The sequence below is a fragment of the Oncorhynchus mykiss genome, chromosome 14 (assembly GCF_057628025.1).
Source record: "Oncorhynchus mykiss isolate SJ-2025 chromosome 14, ASM5762802v1, whole genome shotgun sequence".
Classification (NCBI taxonomy): domain Eukaryota; kingdom Metazoa; phylum Chordata; class Actinopteri; order Salmoniformes; family Salmonidae; genus Oncorhynchus; species Oncorhynchus mykiss.
Window position 1 is genome coordinate 41,218,182 of NC_143035.1, and position 19,938 is coordinate 41,238,119.

The following is a 19,938-nucleotide window of genomic DNA, read 5'->3' on the forward strand; positions in this document are numbered from 1 at the left end:
ATGACCGGTAGAACCACGACCATGTCTCATCACTAGATTCTAGAGCAGCAGACAGTGATGACAGGTAGAACCACGACCATGTCTCATCACTAGATTCTAGAGCAGTGATGACCGGTAGAACCACGACCATGTCTCATCACTAGATTCTAGAGCAGCAGACAGTGATGACAGCTGGAACCACGACCATGTCTCATCACTAGATTCTAGAGCAGTGATGACCGGTAGAACCACGACCATGTCTCATTACTAGATTCTAGAGCAGCAGACAGTGATGACAGGTAGAACCACGACCATGTCTCATCACTAGATTCTAGAGCAGTGATGACCGGTAGAACCACGACCATGTCTCATCACTAGATTCTAGAGCAGCAGACAGTGATGACAGCTGGAACCACGACCATGTCTCATCACTAGATTCTAGAGCAGTGATGACAGGTAGAACCACGACCATGTCTTATCACTAGATTCTAGAGCAGCAGACAGTGATGACCGGTAGAACCACGACCATGTCTCATCACAAGATTCTAGAGCAGCAGACAGTGATGACAGGTAGAACCACAACCATGTCTCATCACTAGATTCTAGAGCAGTGATGACAGGTAGAACCACGACCATGTCTCATCACTAGATTCTAGAGCAGTGATGACAGGTAGAACCAGGACCATGTCTCATCACTAGATTCTCGAGCAGCAGACAGTGATGACAGGTAGAACCACGACCATGTCTCATCACTAGATTCTAGAGCAGTGATGACAGGTAGAACCACAACCATGTCTCATCACTAGATTCTAGAGCAGTGATGACCGGTAGAACCACGACCATGTCTTATCACTAGATTCTAGAGCAGCAGACAGTGATGACAGGTAGAACCACGACCATGTCTCATCACTAGATTCTAGAGCAGTGATGACCGGTAGAACCACGACCATGTCTCATCACTAGATTCTAGAGCAGTGATGACAGGTAGAACCACGACCATGTCTTATCACTAGATTCTAGAGCAGCAGACAGTGATGACAGGTAGAACCACGACCATGTCTCATCACTAGATTCTAGAGCAGTGATGACCGGTAGAACCACGACCATGTCTCATCACTAGATTCTAGAGCAGTGATGACCGGTAGAACTACGACCATGTCTCATCACTAGATTCTAGAGCAGTGATGACCGGTAGAACCACAACTATGTCTCATCACTAGATTCTAGAGCAGTGATGACCGGTAGAACTACGACTATGTCTCATCACTAGATTCTAGAGCAGTGATGACCGGTAGAACTACGACCATGTCTCATCACTAGATTCTAGAGCAGTGATGACAGGTAGAACCACGACCATGTCTCATCACTAGATTCTAGAGCAGTGATGACCGGTAGAACCACGACCATGTCTCATCACTAGATTCTAGAGCAGTGATGACAGGTAGAACCACGACCATGTCTCATCACTAGATTCTAGAGCAGTGATGACCGGTAGAACTACGACTATGTCTCATCACTAGATTCTAGAGCAGTGATGACAGGTAGAACCACGACCATGTCTCATTACTAGATTCTAGAGCAGTGATGACAGGTAGAACCACGACCATGTCTCATCACTAGATTCTAGAGCAGTGATGACCGGTAGAACTACGACCATGTCTCATCACTAGATTCTAGAGCAGTGATGACAGGTAGAACCACGACCATGTCTCATCACTAGATTCTAGAGCAGTGATGACCGGTAGAACTACGACCATGTCTCATCACTAGATTCTAGAGCAGTGATGACAGGTAGAACCACGACCATGTCTCATCACTAGATTCTAGAGCAGTGATGACCGGTAGAACTACGACCATGTCTCATCACTAGATTCTAGAGCAGTGATGACCGGTAGAACTACGACCATGTCTCATCACTAGATTCTAGAGCAGTGATGACAGGTAGAACCACGACCATGTCTCATCACTAGATTCTAGAGCAGTGATGACCGGTAGAACTACGACCATGTCTCATCACTAGATTCTAGAGCAGTGATGACAGGTAGAACCACGACCATGTCTCATCACTAGATTCTAGAGCAGCAGCGATATTTCCCTCTTTATTTGTCATTAAAACAGTCTCCATATACAGTATACTTCCATTCATTTTATTCCCAAATGGTACCGGGGGACAATCAGCGACTCTAGGGTGTAAAACAGCACGATCATTACACAGGTGCACCTTGTGCTGGGGATAATAAAAGGCCACACTGAAATGTCCAGATTGTTCTCACAACGCCACAGATGTCTCATGTTTTGAGGGAGCGTGCAATTGGCATGCTGACTGCAGGAATGTCCACCAGAGCTGTTGCCAGAGATTTTATGTTAATTTCTCTACCATAAAACGTTGTTTTTGAGAATTTGGCAGTGTGTACAACCGGCCTCACAACCGCAGACCATGTGTAACCACGCCAGCCCAGGACCACCACATCCAGCTTCTTCCCCTGCGGGATCATCTGAGGAGTATTTCGGTCTGTAATAAATCCCTTTTGTGGGGAAAAACTCATTCTGATTGGCTGGGCCTGGTAAAATCTTTGAAATTGTTGCATGTTGCGTTTTTATTTAGTGTATATCAACTTCCATTATTATACTAGACAAGGTGTCTATTACTGTACATTCCATGAAAACCACCTATCAACGGAACACCATTACCGTAGAAACATCAACCTATCAACGGAACACCATTACCGTAGAAACATCAACCTATCAACGGAACACCATTACCGTAGAAACATCAACCTATCAACAGAACACCATTACCGTAGAAACATCAACCTATCAACGGAACACCATTACCGTAGAAACATCAACCTATCAACAGAACACCATTACCGTAGAAACATCAACCTATCAACAGGAACACCATTACCGTAGAAACATCAACCTATCAACAGAACACCATTACCGTAGAAACATCAACCTATCAACAGGAACACCATTACCGTAGAAACATCGACCTATCAACAGGAACACCATTACCGTAGAAACATCAACCTATCAACAGGAACACCATTACCGTAGAAACATCAACCTATCAACGGAACACCATTACCGTAGAAACACCAACCTATCAACAGGAACACCATTACCGTAGAAACATCAACCTATCAACAGAACACCATTACCGTAGAAACATCAACCTATCAACAGGAACACCATTACCGTAGAAACATCAACCTATCAACAGGAACACCATTACCGTAGAAACATCAACCTATCAACAGGAACACCATTACCGTAGAAACATCAACCTATCAACGGAACACCATTACCGTAGAAACATCAACCTATCAACAGGAACACCATTACCGTAGAAACATCAACCTATCAACAGGAACACCATTACCGTAGAAACATCAACCTATCAACAGGAACACCATTACCGTAGAAACATCAACCTATCAACAGGAACACCATTACCGTAGAAACATCAACCTATCAACAGGAACACCATTACCGTAGAAACATCAACCTATCAACAGGAACACCATTACCGTAGAAACATCAACCTATCAACAGGAACACCATTACCGTAGAAACATCAACCTATCAACAGAACACCATTACCGTAGAAACATCAACCTATCAACAGAACACCATTACCGTAGAAACATCAACCTATCAACAGAACACCATTACCGTAGAAACATCAACCTATCAACAGGAACACCATTACCGTAGAAACATCAACCTATCAACAGGAACACCATTACCGTAGAAACATCAACCTATCAACAGGACACCATTACCGTAGAAACATCAACCTATCAACAGGAACACCATTACCGTAGAAACATCAACCTATCAACGGAACACCATTACCGTAGAAACATCAACCTATCAACAGGAACACCATTACCGTAGAAACATCAACCTATCAACAGGAACACCATTACCGTAGAAACATCAACCTATCAACGGAACACCATTACCGTAGAAACATCAACCTATCAACAGAACACCATTACCGTAGAAACATCAACCTATCAACAGAACACCATTACCGTAGAAACATCAACCTATCAACAGAACACCATTACCGTAGAAACATCAACCTATCAACAGAACACCATTACCGTAGAAACATCAACCTATCAACAGGAACACCATTACCGTAGAAACATCAACCTATCAACGGAACACCATTACCGTAGAAACATCAACCTATCAACAGGAACACCATTACCGTAGAAACATCAATGGAACACCATTACCGTAGAAACATCAACCTATCAACGGAACACCATTACCGTAGAAACATCAACCTATCAACAGAACACCATTACCGTAGAAACATCAACCTATCAACAGGAACACCATTACCGTAGAAACATCAACCTATCAACAGGAACACCATTACCGTAGAAACATCAACCTATCAACAGAACACCATTACCGTAGAAACATCAACCTATCAACAGGAACACCATTACCGTAGAAACATCAACCTATCAACAGGAACACCATTACCGTAGAAACATCAACCTATCAACAGGAACACCATTACCGTAGAAACATCAACCTATCAACAGGAACACCATTACCGTAGAAACATCAACCTATCAACAGGACACCATTACCGTAGAAACATCAACCTATCAACAGGAACACCATTACCGTAGAAACATCAACCTATCAACAGGAACACCATTACCGTAGAAACACCAACCTATCAACAGGAACACCATTACCGTAGAAACATCAACCTATCAACAGAACACCATTACCGTAGAAACATCAACCTATCAACAGGAACACCATTACCATAGAAACATCAACCTATCAACAGAACACCATTACCGTAGAAACATCAACCTATCAACAGGAACACCATTACCGTAGAAACATCAACCTATCAACAGAACACCATTACCGTAGAAACATCAACCTATCAACAGGAACACCATTACCGTAGAAACACCAACCTATCAACACCATTACCGTAGAAACATCAACCTATCAACAGGAACACCATTACCATAGAAACATCAACCTATCAACAGAACACCATTACCGTAGAAACATCAACCTATCAACAGGAACACCATTACCGTAGAAACATCAACCTATCAACAGGAACACCATTACCGTAGAAACACCAACCTATCAACAGAACACCATTACCGTAGAAACATCAACCTATCAACAGGAACACCATTACCGTAGAAACATCAACCTATCAACAGGAACACCATTACCGTAGAAACATCAACCTATCAACGGAACACCATTACCGTAGAAACATCAACCTATCAACAGGAACACCATTACCGTAGAAACATCAACCTATCAACAGAACACCATTACCGTAGAAACATCAACCTATCAACAGGAACACCATTACCGTAGAAACATCAACCTATCAACGGAACACCATTACCGTAGAAACATCAACCTATCAACAGGAACACCATTACCGTAGAAACATCAACCTATCAACAGAACACCATTACCGTAGAAACATCAACCTATCAACAGGAACACCATTACCGTAGAAACATCAACCTATCAACAGAACACCATTACCGTAGAAACATCAACCTATCAACAGGAACACCATTACCGTAGAAACATCAACCTATCAACAGGAACACCATTACCGTAGAAACATCAACCTATCAACGGAACACCATTACCGTAGAAACATCAACCTATCAACAGGAACACCATTACCGTAGAAACATCAACCTATCAACGGAACACCATTACCGTAGAAACATTAACCTATCAATGGAACACCATTACCGTAGAAACATCAACCTATCAACAGAACACCATTACCGTAGAAACATTAACCTATCAACAGGAACACCATTACCGTAGAAACATTAACCTATCAACAGGAACACCATTACCGTAGAAACACCAACCTATCAACAGAACACCATTACCGTAGAAACACCAACCTATCAACAGAACACCATTACCGTAGAAACATCAACCTATCAACAGAACACCATTACCGTAGAAACATCAACCTATCAACAGGAACACCATTACCGTAGAAACATCAACCTATCAACAGGAACACCATTACCGTAGAAACATCAACCTATCAACGAAACACCATTACCGTAGAAACATCAACCTATCAACAGGAACACCATTACCGTAGAAACATCAACCTATCAACAGGAACACCATTACCGTAGAAACATCAACCTATCAACAGGAACACAATTACCGTAGAAACATCAACCTATCAACAGAACACCATTACCGTAGAAACACCAACCTATCAACAGGAACACCATTACCGTAGAAACATCAACCTATCAACAGAACACCATTACCGTAGAAACATTAACCTATCAACAGGAACACCATTACCGTAGAAACATCAACCTATCAACAGAACACCATTACCGTAGAAACATCAACCTATCAACAGGAACACCATTACCGTAGAAACATCAACCTATCAACAGGAACACCATTACCGTAGAAACATCAACCTATCAACGGAACACCATTACCGTAGAAACATCAACCTATCAACAGGAACACCATTACCGTAGAAACATCAACCTATCAACAGGAACACCATTACCGTAGAAACATCAACCTATCAACAGGAACACCATTACCGTAGAAACATCAACCTATCAACAGAACACCATTACCGTAGAAACACCAACCTATCAACAGGAACACCATTACCGTAGAAACATCAACCTATCAACAGAACACCATTACCGTAGAAACATTAACCTATCAACAGGAACACCATTACCGTAGAAACATCAACCTATCAACAGAACACCATTACCGTAGAAACATCAACCTATCAACGGAACACCATTACCGTAGAAACATCAACCTATCAACGGAACACCATTACCGTAGAAACATCAACCTATCAACGGAACACCATTACCGTAGAAACATCAACCTATCAACAGGAACACCATTACCGTAGAAACATCAACCTATCAACAGAACACCATTACCGTAGAAACATCAACCTATCAACAGGAACACCATTACCGTAGAAACATCAACCTATCAACAGAACACCATTACCGTAGAAACATCAACCTATCAACGGAACACCATTACCGTAGAAACATCAACCTATCAACAGGAACACCATTACCGTAGAAACATCAACCTATCAACAGGAACACCATTACCGTAGAAACATCAACCTATCAACGGAACACCATTACCGTAGAAACACCAACCTATCAACAGAACACCATTACCGTAGAAACATCAACCTATCAACGGAACACCATTACCGTAGAAACATCAACCTATCAACAGAACACCATTACCGTAGAAACATCAACCTATCAACGGAACACCATTACCGTAGAAACATCAACCTATCAACAGGAACACCATTACCGTAGAAACATCAACGGAACACCATTACCGTAGAAACATCAACCTATCAACAGGAACACCATTACCGTAGAAACATCAACCTATCAACAGGAACACCATTACCGTAGAAACATCAACCTATCAACAGGAACACCATTACCGTAGAAACACCAACCTATCAACAGGAACACCATTACCGTAGAAACATCAACCTATCAACAGGAACACCATTACCGTAGAAACATCAACCTATCAACAGGAACACCATTACCGTAGAAACATCAACCTATCAACAGAACACCATTACCGTAGAAACATCAACCTATCAACAGAACACCATTACCGTAGAAACATCAACCTATCAACAGGAACACCATTACCGTAGAAACATCAACCTATCAACAGAACACCATTACCGTAGAAACATCAACCTATCAACGGAACACCATTACAGTAGAAACATTAACCTATCAACAGAACACCATTACCGTAGAAACATCAACCTATCAACAGGAACACCATTACCGTAGAAACATCAACCTATCAACAGAACACCATTACCGTAGAAACATCAACCTATCAACGGAACACCATTACCGTAGAAACACCAACCTATCAACGGAACACCATTACCGTAGAAACACCAACCTATCAACAGGAACACCATTACCGTAGAAACATCAACCTATCAACAGAACACCATTACCGTAGAAACATCAACCTATCAACAGGAACACCATTACCGTAGAAACATCAACCTATCAACAGGAACACCATTACCGTAGAAACATCAACCTATCAACGGAACACCATTACCGTAGAAACATCAACCTATCAACAGGAACACCATTACCGTAGAAACATCAACCTATCAACAGAACACCATTACCGTAGAAACATCAATGGAACACCATTACCGTAGAAACATCAACCTATCAACGGAACACCATTACCGTAGAAACATCAACCTATCAACAGAACACCATTACCGTAGAAACATCAACCTATCAACAGAACACCATTACCGTAGAAACATCAATGGAACACCATTACCGTAGAAACATCAACCTATCAACAGGAACACCATTACCGTAGAAACATCAACCTATCAACAGAACACCATTACCGTAGAAACATCAACCTATCAACAGGAACACCACTAAGAGCTGTCTTATCACTAGATAGATACTATCACTACATTTTATGAACCTACATAGTTTCACAGGAATCTGGAGGGAGAAGAGCAATCTATCAAACTACCAACCTGCAGGCGCCAGCAGTCAGGTGTTGCCCAGCGGTCAGGTGTTGCCCAGCGGTCAGGTGTTGCCCAGCGGTCAGGTGTTGCCCAGCGGTCAGGTGTTGCCCAGCGGTCAGGTGTTGCCCAGCGGTCAGGTGTTGCCCAGCGGTCAGGTGTCCCACGTTGGAAGAGGGCAGCGCCCCCCCACTGTGGCCATTACAGGGGTGGTTACAGCCCATCAGGGAGGGGCCCAGTTTGCTGTGCTGGCCGTTCACAGGAGGAATGTGTGAGTTCTTACATGCCAAGGGCTTATGGAGGACCGCTGCTGAGCAGTCAGGGCCACTCAGGGTCCCCAGCTTGGCCCCTGTTGGGCAGTCAGGGCCACCCAGGGCCCCCAGCTTGGCCCCTGCCGCGGGGACATGGAGGTTTGGTACCAGCGGGGAGAAGGGGGCGTGAGCAGCTAGACCGGGAGAGGAGGAGGATGTGACATGGCCGTGCTGCTGCCCTCCGGAGCTCTGCTTGAGGGGCAGGAGAGAGGAATGCTGAGAGGAGGAGGAGAGGCCAGTGGGACTGTTGGGGGGGACAGACAGGTCTGAGTGTTGGTGGTGGTCGCTGGGGTGGAATGCTTCGCCTGGAGGAGAGACAAAAGTGTTGAGTGGAATATTGGACAAACATATTTGTGATTCCCGGTGGATACAGATGTCTGCTTCTCTCTAGATGAATAATCTATGGGCCATATCTCTGCTTCTCTCTAGAGGTGTAATCTATGGGCCATATCTCTGCTTCTCTCTAGAGGTGTAATCCATGGGCCATATCTCTGCTTCTCTCTAGATTAATACTCTATGGGCCATATCTCTGCTTCTCTCTAGAGGTGTAATCCATGGGCCATATCACTGCTTCTCTATATATTAATAATCTATGGACCATATATCTGCTTCTCTCTAGAGGTGTAATCTATGGGCCATATCTCTGCTTCTCTCTAGATTAATACTCTATGGGCCATATCTCTGCTTCTCTCTAGAGGTGTAATCTATGGGCCATATCTCTGCTTCTCTCTAGAGGTGTAATCTATGGGCCATATCTCTGCTTCTCTCTAGAGGTGTAATCCATGGGCCATATCTCTGCTTCTCTCTAGATGAAAAATCTATGGGCCATATCTCTGCTTCTCTCTAGAGGTGTAATCTATGGGCCATATCTCTGCTTCTCTCTAGAGGTGTAATCCATGGGCCATATCTCTGCTTCTCTCTAGATGAATAATCTATGGGCCATATCTCTGCTTCTCTCTAGAGGTGTAATCCATGGGCCATATCTCTGCTTCTCTCTAGATGAATAATCTATGGGCCATATCTCTGCTTCTCTCTAGAGGTGTAATCTATGGGCCATATCTCTGCTTCTCTCTAGAGGTGTAATCCATGGGCCATATCTCTGCTTCTCTCTAGATGAATAATCTATGGGCCATATATCTGCTTCTCTCTAGAGGTGTAATCTATGGGCCATATCTCTGCTTCTCTCTAGATTAATAATCTATGGGCCATATCTCTGCTCCTCTCTAGAGGTGTAATCCATGGGCCATATCTCTGCTTCTCTCTATATTAATAATCTATGGGCCATATATCTGCTTCTCTCTAGATTAATACTCTATGGGACATATCTCTGCTTCTCTCTAGAGGTGTAATCCATGGGCCATATCACTGCTTCTCTCTATATTAATAATCTATGGGCCATATATCTGCTTTTCTCTAGAGGTGTAATCTATGGGCCATATCTCTGCTTCTCTCTAGAGGTGTAATCCATGGGCCATTTCTCTGCTTCTCTCTATATTAATAATCTATGGGCCATATATCTGCTTCTCTCTAGATTAATACTCTATGGGCCATATCTCTGCTTCTCTCTAGAGGTGTAATCCATGGGCCATATCTCTGCTTCTCTCTAGATTAATAATCTATGGGCCATATCTCTGCTTCTCTCTAGAGGTGTAATCCATGGGCCTTATCTCTGCTTCTCTCTATATTAATCATCTATGGGCCATATCTCTGCTTCTCTCTAGAGGTGTAATCTATGGGCCATATCTCTGCTTGTCTCTAGAGGTGTGATCCATGGGCCTTATCTCTGCTTCTCTCTATATTAATCATCTATGGGCCATATCTCTGCTTCTCTCTAGAGGTGTAATCTATGGGCCATATCTCTGCTTCTCTCTAGAGGTGTAATCTATGGGCCATATCTCTGCTTGTCTCTAGAGGTGTGATCCATGGGCCTTATCTCTGCTTCTCTCTATATTAATAATCTATGGGCCATATCTCTGCTTGTCTCTAGATTAATACTCTATGGGCCATATCTCTGCTTCTCTCTAGATTAATAATCTATGGGCCATATCTCTGCTTGTCTCTAGATTAATACTCTATGGGCCATATCTCTGCTTCTCTCTAGATTAATAATCTATGGGCCATATCTCTGCTTCTCTCTAGAGGTGTAATCCATGGGCCTTATCTCTGCTTCTCTCTATATTAATAATCTATGGGCCATATCTCTGCTTCTCTCTAGATTAATAATCTATGGGCCATATCTCTGCTTCTCTCTAGAGGTGTAACCTATGGGCCATATCTCTGCTTCTCTCTAGAGGTGTAACCCATGGGCCATATCTCTGCTTCTCTCTAGATTAATAATCTATGGGCCATATCTCTGCTTCTCTCTAGAGGTGTAATCTATGGCCCATATCACTGCTTCTCTCTAGATTAATAATCTATGGGCCATATCTCTGCTTCTCTCTAGAGGTGTAATCTATGGGCCATATCTCTGCTTCTCTCTAGAGGTATAATCTATGGGCCATATATCTGCTTCTCTCTAGATTAATACTCTATGGGCCACATCTCTGCTTCTCTCTAGAGGTGTAATCTATGGGCCATATCTCTGCTTCTCTCTAGATTAAAAATCGATGGGCCATATATCTGCTTCTCTCTAGATTAATAATCCATGGGCTATATCTCTGCTTCTCTCTAGAGGTGTAATCTATGGCCCATATCACTGCTTCTCTCTAGATTAATAATCTATGGGCCATATCTCTGCTTCTCTCTAGAGCTGTAATCTATGGACCATCTCTCTGCTTCTCTCTAGAGGTGTAATCTATGGGCCATATCTCTGCTTCTCTCTAGAGGTGTAATCTATAGGCCATATCTCTGCTTCTCTCTAGATTAACAAGCTATGGGCCATATATCTGCTGCTCTCTAGATTAATAATCTATGGGCCATATCTCTGCTTCTCTCTAGATTAATAATCTGTGGGCCATATCTCTGCTTCTCTCTAGATTAATAATCCACGGGCCATATCTCTGCTTCTCTCTAGATTAATAATCCACGGGCCATATCTCTGCCTCTCTCTAGATTAATAATATATGGGTCATATTTCTGGTTCTCCCTAGATTAATAATCTATGGGCCATATCTCTGCTTCTCTCTAGATTAATACTCTATGGGCCATATCTCTGCTTCTCTCTAGAGTTGTAATCTATGGGCCATATCACTGCTTCTCTCTAGATGAATAATCTATGGGCCATATCTCTGCTTCTCTGTAGAGGTGTAATCCATGGGCCATATCTCTGCTTCTCTCTAGAGTTGTAATCTATGGGCCATATCACTGCTTCTCTCTAGATGAATAATCTATGGGCCATATCTCTGCTTCTCTCTAGAAGTGTAATCCATGGGCCATATCTCTGCTTCTCTCTAGAAGTGTAATCCATGGGCCATATCTCTGCTTCTCTCTAGAGGTGTAATCTATGGGCACAATCCTTCCCTGAGATCTGTGTGTGTATGCATTAATAATGCGCTATTGTCAACAGGACACGTGAACTGTAATTCAGGTTAGATGCCGGTATGTCTTGAATTCTCAGTGTCCTAAAAAGGGTGGAGAGAAAGAGAGAGATCTCACCAGGCGGTGTTGGTCGTCGGCACATGGTCTTGAAGTGCTTTGGGGTGGTCTTACAGAGGTCCCCGGAGGTAGAGAGCGGGTTCCCGGGGGAAGAACCACTGGAATTCTGGGAAGGGTGACTGTAGGGGCACACTTTGGCCCCAGGCGTTTTAGCAGATTTCCCAGGAGCCTCATGAGAGCCTCGCTTCTCGTGACACGCTGGTCCCCCTGTTCCTATTGGACCGGGGGGGGGGGGGGGGGGGGGGGGGGGATAATGAAGAGGAGGAAGATGAACGTTTGAACATCTTGGCCATGTTCTGTTATAATCTCCACCCGGCACAGCCAGAAGAGGACTGGCCACCCCTCAGAGCCTGGTTCCTCTCTAGGTTTCTTCCTAGGTTTTGGCCTTTCTAGGGAGTTTTTCCTAGCCACCGTGCTTCTACACCTGCATTGCTTACTGTTTGGGGGTTTTAGGCTGGGTTTTCTGTACAGCACTTTGAGACATCGGCTGATGTAAGAAGGGCTATATAAAATAAATTTGATTTGATTGAAGAAAGTTTTACTCAGAGGAGCAACAGGTTCTGTTTCAGTAGACACACACTGGAGTACAGCTCCCTCCATTCTGTCAGTGGAAATGGCTGCAAATGTTACAATTCTGCAAATAATGAAATATCTACAGTAGTTTGCATCCGTGTAGGACTTAACCTTGAGAGACCCGAGCAGAGAGGTGTGGGGTCAAGGTGCGTTTTACCTTGCTGTGGGTGCGAGGCAGTGCTGTGGTTGCAGTGGATCCCTCCGTTGCTGTGAGCCGAGTTCCAGAGACCAGAAAGCTTGTGGGCTGAGAGGAAGGAGGATGGGTCCCAGTCTACCGAGCTCTGCTCTGGGTAACCATTCCCACAACTCTGAGCCTTACACAACGATGAGTGGGACAACGGAACCTGGGGGGAGGGGGGGGGAAGAGAGAAGATGCTAGTTCAGGACATGGTTGATTAGGTATAGCCTCCCCCCCCCCCCACTAACATTTGATGCTGTAGACAGAGCAGAAATGGAGGAAGATACAATGCTATTAATTGGAGCTCTCTGACTGGTACCTGGGAGCGGAGGAAGCAGGAGAAACAAGATATGTTAGTTCAATTGCATTATTTATGTCTGTGTTCACACTCAGGAATGTCCTTTTTTTATTTTGAAGAAAAACATTTTTTGGTCCATTAAAATAACATCAAATTGATCAGAAATACAGTGTAGACATTGTTAATGTTGTAAATGACTATTGTAGCTGGAAATGGCAGATTTTTTATGGAATATCTACATAGGTGTACAGAGTCCCATTATCAGCAACCATCACTCCTGTGTTCCAATGGCACATTGTGTTAGCTAATCCAAGTTTATCATTTTAAAAGGCTAACTGATCATTAGAAAACCCTTTTGTAATTATGTTAGCACAGTTGAAAACTGTTGTCCTGATTAAAGAAGCAATAAAACTGACCTTCTTTAGACTCATTGAGTATCTGGAGCATCAGCATTTGTGCGTTCGATTACAGGCTCAAACTGGTCAGAAGAACTTTCTTCTGAAACTCGTCAGTCTATTCTTGTTCTGAGAAATGAAGGCTATTCCATGTGAGAAATTGCCAAGAAACTGAAGATCTCGTACAACGCTGTGAACTACTCCCTTCACAGAACAGCACAAACTGGCTCTAACCAGAATAGAAAGAGGAGTGGGAGGCCCCAGTGCACAACTGAGCAAGAGGACAAGTACATCAGTGTGTTTAGTTTGACAGACACCTTCCAAGTCCTCAACTGGCAGCTTCATTAAATAGTATGCTCAAAACACCAGTCTCAAAGTCAACAGTGGAGAGGTGACTCCGGGATGCTGGTTTTCTAGGCAGAGTTGCAAAGAAAAAGCCACATCTCAGACTGGCCAATAAAAAGAAAAGATTAAACTGGGCAAAAGAACACAGACACTGGACAGAGGATCTCTGCCTAGAAGGCCAGCATCGCGGAGTCGCCTCTTCACTGTTGAAGTTGAGACTGGTGTTTTGTGGGTACTATTTAATGAAGCTGCACCACAGTTCATAACATTAATGAGCCCCACAGTTCATAACATTAATGAGCCCTACAGTTCATAACATTAACGAGCCCCACAGTTCATAACATTAACGAGCCCCACAGTTCATAACATTAATGAGCCCCACAGTTCATAACATTAATGAGCCCCACAGTTCATAACATTAACGAGCCCCACAGTTCATAACATTAATGAGCCCCACAGTTCATAACATTAATGAGCCCCACAGTTCATAACATTAATGAGCCCCACAGTTCATAACATTAATAAGCCCCACAGTTCATAACATTAACGAGCCCCACAGTTCATAACATTAATGAGCCCCACAGTTCATAACATTAATGAGCCCCACAGTTCATAACATTAATGAGCCCCACAGTTCATAATATTAATGAGCCCCACAGGTTAACATTAATGAGCCCCACAGTTCATAACATTAATGAGCCCCACAGTTCATAACATTAATAAGCCCCACAGGTTAACATTAATGAGCCCCACAGTTCATAACATTAATGAGCCCCACAGTTTATAACATTAACGAGCCCCACAGTTCATAACATTAATGAGCCCCACAGTTCATAACATTAATGAGCCCCACAGTTCATAACATTAATGAGCCCCACAGTTCATAACATTAATGAGCCCCACAGTTCATAACATTAATAAGCCCCACAGGTTAACATTAATAAGCCCCACAGGTTAACATTAATGAGCCCCACAGTTCATAACATTAATGAGCCCCACAGTTTATAACATTAACGAGCCCCACAGTTCATAACATTAATGAGCCCCACAGTTCATAACATTAATGAGCCCCACAGTTCATAACATTAATGAGCCCCACAGTTCATAACATTAATGAGCCCCACAGTTCATAACATTAATAAGCCCCACAGGTTAACATTAATGAGCCCCACAGTTCATAACATTAATGAGCCCCACAGTTTATAACATTAACGAGCCCCACAGTTCATAACATTAATGAGCCCCACAGTTCATAACATTAATGAGCCCCACAGTTCATAACAGTAATGAGCCCCACAGTTCATAACAGTAATGAGCCCCACAGGTTAACATTAACGAGACCCACAGTTCATAACATTAATGAGCCCCACAGTTCATAACATTAATGAGCCCCACAGTTCATAACATTAATGAGCCCCACAGTTCATAACATTAATGAGCCCCACAGTTCATAACATTAATGAGCCCCACAGTTCATAACATTAATGAGCCCCACAGTTCATAACATTATGGGACGTTCTGTCTCTGACAACACTAGTTATTTACCTTACCTTGAGCACAGAGCAATCTCTTAGATTTGTATTGCATTTAAATACAGATATTTTTTTTTAAATATAAAAACGCCTCTTAAGACGAAAAGTATATTTTCTCCAGAATCCACATGAATAAGACTACCTCTGCTTGTGACGAGAGAAGGCCCAGTCTGACAGAGAACAAACAGCTTTAGAAGAGACTAATCTTATGTCAGGATGTTTAGATGTGGTATTCATTTAGCCGTGCAGAATGAAGCACTGTAACACCATAAAGAGTCACGGCATAACAGTCCCAAAGCTGCCTGTCTCCATCACCACCAAATCCAGTGCCTTTCAGCTTGTTGGCGTATAAGCTGACCAAACACACACACACTATTGTAAAAACATTTTTTTTTTTAATTTAAAGACCTTCAGAAAACAGCCATTTCCATAAACACAACCCATAGCTAGCAGGCTGGAACATGGGTGTTGTGGAACATAACTGTAGATAGTACTAATACTAGGCTTGAGGTGCATGCATGGTCTTGTCATATGCAGCAGTGCAGACGTCTCCTCACCTCCCTTCTCTCCTCTCACTCGCCTAACTCTTCTACTCCCCTACGTTCCCCACCTCTTACCAGCTCAGTCTCTCCCCCGCCTCACTCATTCTTCTCCTTACGGCGCAGGTGTCTCCTGGGCACTCTGTCTCTCCTCATCTTCCACCCTCTCCCCTCCCCACCTCCTCCTTTCCTTCCTACCTCCTCACCCCCCCCCCCCCCCCCCCCTTACCTGTGCAGGTGTCTCCTGGGCGCTCAGTCTCTCCTCATCTTCCACCCCTCCCTACCTCCTCCTCTCCTCTCCCTACCTACCTACCTCCCCTCCCTAACTCCTCCTCCCTACCTCCCTTACTGGTGCAGGCGTTTCCTGGGTGCTCTGTCTCTCCTCATCTTCCACCCCTCCCTACCTCCTCCCTCCCTCCCCTTCTTACTGGTGCAGGTGTTTCCTGGGCGCTCAGTCTCTCCCCATACCACCTCTCCCCCCCCTCCTCCTCCTCTCCTCTCCCTACCTCCCCTCCCTACCTCCTCCTCCCTACCTCCCTTCTTACTGGTGCAGGCGTTTCCTGGGTGCTCTGTCTCTCCTCCTCCCTACCTCCTCCTCCTCCCTACTTCCCTTCTTACTGGTGCAGGCGTTTCCTGGGCGCTCAGTCTCTCCCCATACCACCTCTCCCCTCCCTACCTCCTCCTCCTCCTCCTCCTCTCCCCTCCCCCCCCTCCCCTTCTTACCGGTGCAGGCGTTTCCTGGGTGCTCAGTCTCTTCTCATCTTCCTCCTCTTCCTCTCCGCATACCACCTTCTATCCCCTTCCCCCTCCTCCCTCCCTCCCCTTCTTACCGGTGCAGGCGTTTCCTGGGCGCTCTGTCTCTCCTCATCTTCCACACTCTCCCCTCTCTACCTCCTCCCTCCCTCCCCTTCTTACCGGTGCAGCCGTTTCCTGGGCGCTCTGTCTCTCCTCATCTTCCACACTCTCCCCTCTCTACCTCCTCCCTCCCTCCTCTTCTTACCGGTGCAGGCGTTTCCTGGGCGCTCTGTCTCTCCTCATCTTCCACACTCTCCCCTCTCTACCTCCTCCCTCCCTCCCCCCTCCCCTTCTTACCGGTGCAGGCGTTTCCTGGGTGCTCTGTCTCTCCTCTTCCTCAACACTCTTCCGGCAGCTCTGGCAGATCCAGAGCGGAACCTCTCCCAGTAGAGACTGGCTCAGCGAAGGCACGGTGTCGGACAGCTTCTGGCCCGGCACCTCTCGGAGCAGGGCCTGGGACAGGGCTGGGACAGTGTCAGCTAGCTTCGCCCCGTGACCCCCAGGGAGACCGTTGGCAGAGCTCGCCCCCCAGTCCTTAAACTCACGGTGACACAGGAGGCAGCAGGTGTGCCTCGGCTGGGGGAGAGCGACAGAGAGGTGAGCCAGTGACATTAGGAATGCAGTGGAGAGGAGGAGAGAGAAAGGTCAATCATCTAGGTGAAGGGCAGGAGAGGAAGAGAGAAGGGGAGGAGAAGAGAGGGTTGGAGAGGAGGACGGGGGAGAGGAGAATGGATTTGGTCAATAAGATTAGGTGTGGGGGGGAAAGGATGGGATCTGAGGAGAGGTGGATGTCAGTGAGATAGACATGGAGCATGATGAAGTTGCCCTCTGGACACTGATCTGAGGTCAGGTTTTTAACAGACAAGAATTTCACGAGTAAGATCTGACTATGTTGACCACGATCACAACATCTATATAGCAAAGAGGAAGTAAAGGTTGGCCATGGAGAAGGCTTGGCACATGCACAGAGGCAAGTTTGTAGTGATTTAATGTGGCCCAGGTCCACACTAGCTAGTGGTCTGCTGGTAAAGTAAGCTTTGTTGACCACAAAACCCCATACACCTACAAGGGCGTCCATGTAATGTTTAGGTAACAACTTCGACTCATGCATATGACACTTCAGAGTAGAAATAAATGCGCGCAGAGAAACTGTATGAAAATACTACAGACGCTGATCTCGCATGCAAAGTGCAAACATAACAACGCAAGCCATGCATGGTGCTAGCCAAACGTTAAAACCATTTACAGCTGGCCAGATGAATACCCCCGGGATGTAGTGTGTTGGCCAACTAGCTACAACATGTAGTAACAGCACCGATGCTCAGTATATGGTGTACCAACTGCCAAGTGCGGTTAAAATGTAAGCAAACTTGCAATACCACGGCGAGCTAGGAGCTAACAAGCTAGATACAAATTAGATGGCAACATTTTACAACTTATCCGTGGCAGGCGATTGCAACAATGTCAATCTTGTGGATGACACGAACTACTACCAGCAAATGCAGACTGGATGTAGCTAGTTACTGTAGCTAGACTAGTTGGCTAAATGCAGACTGGATGTAGCTAGTTACTGTAGCTAGACTAGTTGGCTAAATGCAGACTGGATGTAGTTAGTTACTGTAGCTAGTCTATTTGGCTAAATGCAGACTGGATGTAGTTAGTTTCTGTAGCTAGACTAGTTGGCTAAATGCAGACTGGATGTAGTTAGTTACTGTAGCTAGACCAGTTGGCTAAATGCAGACTGGATGTAGTTGGTTACTGTAGCTAGTCTATTTGGCTAAATGCAGACTGGATGTAGTTAGTTACTGTAGCTAGACTAGTTGGCTAAATGCAGACTGGATGTAGTTAGTTTCTGTAGCTAGACTAGTTGGCTAAATGCAGACTGGATGTAGTTGGTTACTGTAGCTAGACTAGTTGGTTAAAACTGATGCGAATGGGTCTGTATTGTCGACTTGCTGGCTAAGTTTTAATGATGTATTATGCTAGTGGAGCTAGCTATAATTCCGCCCCGATCACAAATAGTAAATGAACGAAAATACAAAACCTGGAGCACAAGCTAGTTATACAACTGAGCTAGAATCAACCATCCAAACCCCCTCTCTAAAGAAATAAGCAGAACTACAGGATGGCTCTAACTGATCGGTAGGTTAGCTAACCTTTTAACTAGCCCGCTAGTAGTTTTCTCTGCTTGCTAGGCTAGTTACCTGATTCGCCCTGGCCGCCAGTCTATCCAGCCCTGCATCACCGCCAGCTGCATCTCCGGGAGAGACGGGGCTCTTCGATATGCTCTGTTGTCCGGACACTAACTCCTTGCTCGCGACTCCTTGTTGTTTGCTTTTCTTCCTCGCCATCACGCAGATATCGGATATAGCCTTTGGTCACGGTTGCACTAGTTTAGAGATGTTTAAAAGCACGGTTTCTATTTGTTCTAGGATCACAAATGTTTCCCTATCTTCTCCAGTCAAGACAACAGTCAATATGGCGGAGCGCTGCCACACTCTGGGGGTTCATAGGTCAAAGATAGTGCTGGCAAAATGGCTTCACCGTGATGACGCTAAAAGCAGTCGCCATGTTGAATGAGGGCAACCGTTCCAGGTTAGTCTCACACAGTATATAGCATGTTGTACAAAATCTCTGGTTACAGGCCACAAATTAGTGCATTTATTGGCATAATGAATCTATCAACGATTGGCTACCACATCATTCAACGTCATGTTATTACACACGTATTATATGAATTGCATTATATGTCTAAGATATCTAAATGTTGTCTAAGATC

General features: G+C 44.5%; 1 protein-coding gene across 1 annotated transcript in view; it reads right to left on the reverse strand.

The window, feature by feature from the left end:
* LOC110489235 (uncharacterized) overlaps positions 1–19,670 on the reverse strand; it is a 54,910-nt gene extending 35,240 nt beyond the window's left edge. Inside the window, exons 1-5 of the mRNA XM_036943548.2 lie at positions 19,364–19,670; positions 17,457–17,735; positions 13,235–13,421; positions 12,505–12,717; positions 8,612–9,215 (exon numbers count right to left, since the gene is read on the reverse strand). Coding sequence (XP_036799443.2) covers positions 8,612–9,215; positions 12,505–12,717; positions 13,235–13,421; positions 17,457–17,735; positions 19,364–19,510 — 1,430 coding nt within the window. The 5' untranslated portion in view covers positions 19,511–19,670. The remainder of the gene's footprint in view (positions 1–8,611; positions 9,216–12,504; positions 12,718–13,234; positions 13,422–17,456; positions 17,736–19,363) is intronic.
* Between the last annotated feature and the right edge of the window lie 268 nt (positions 19,671–19,938).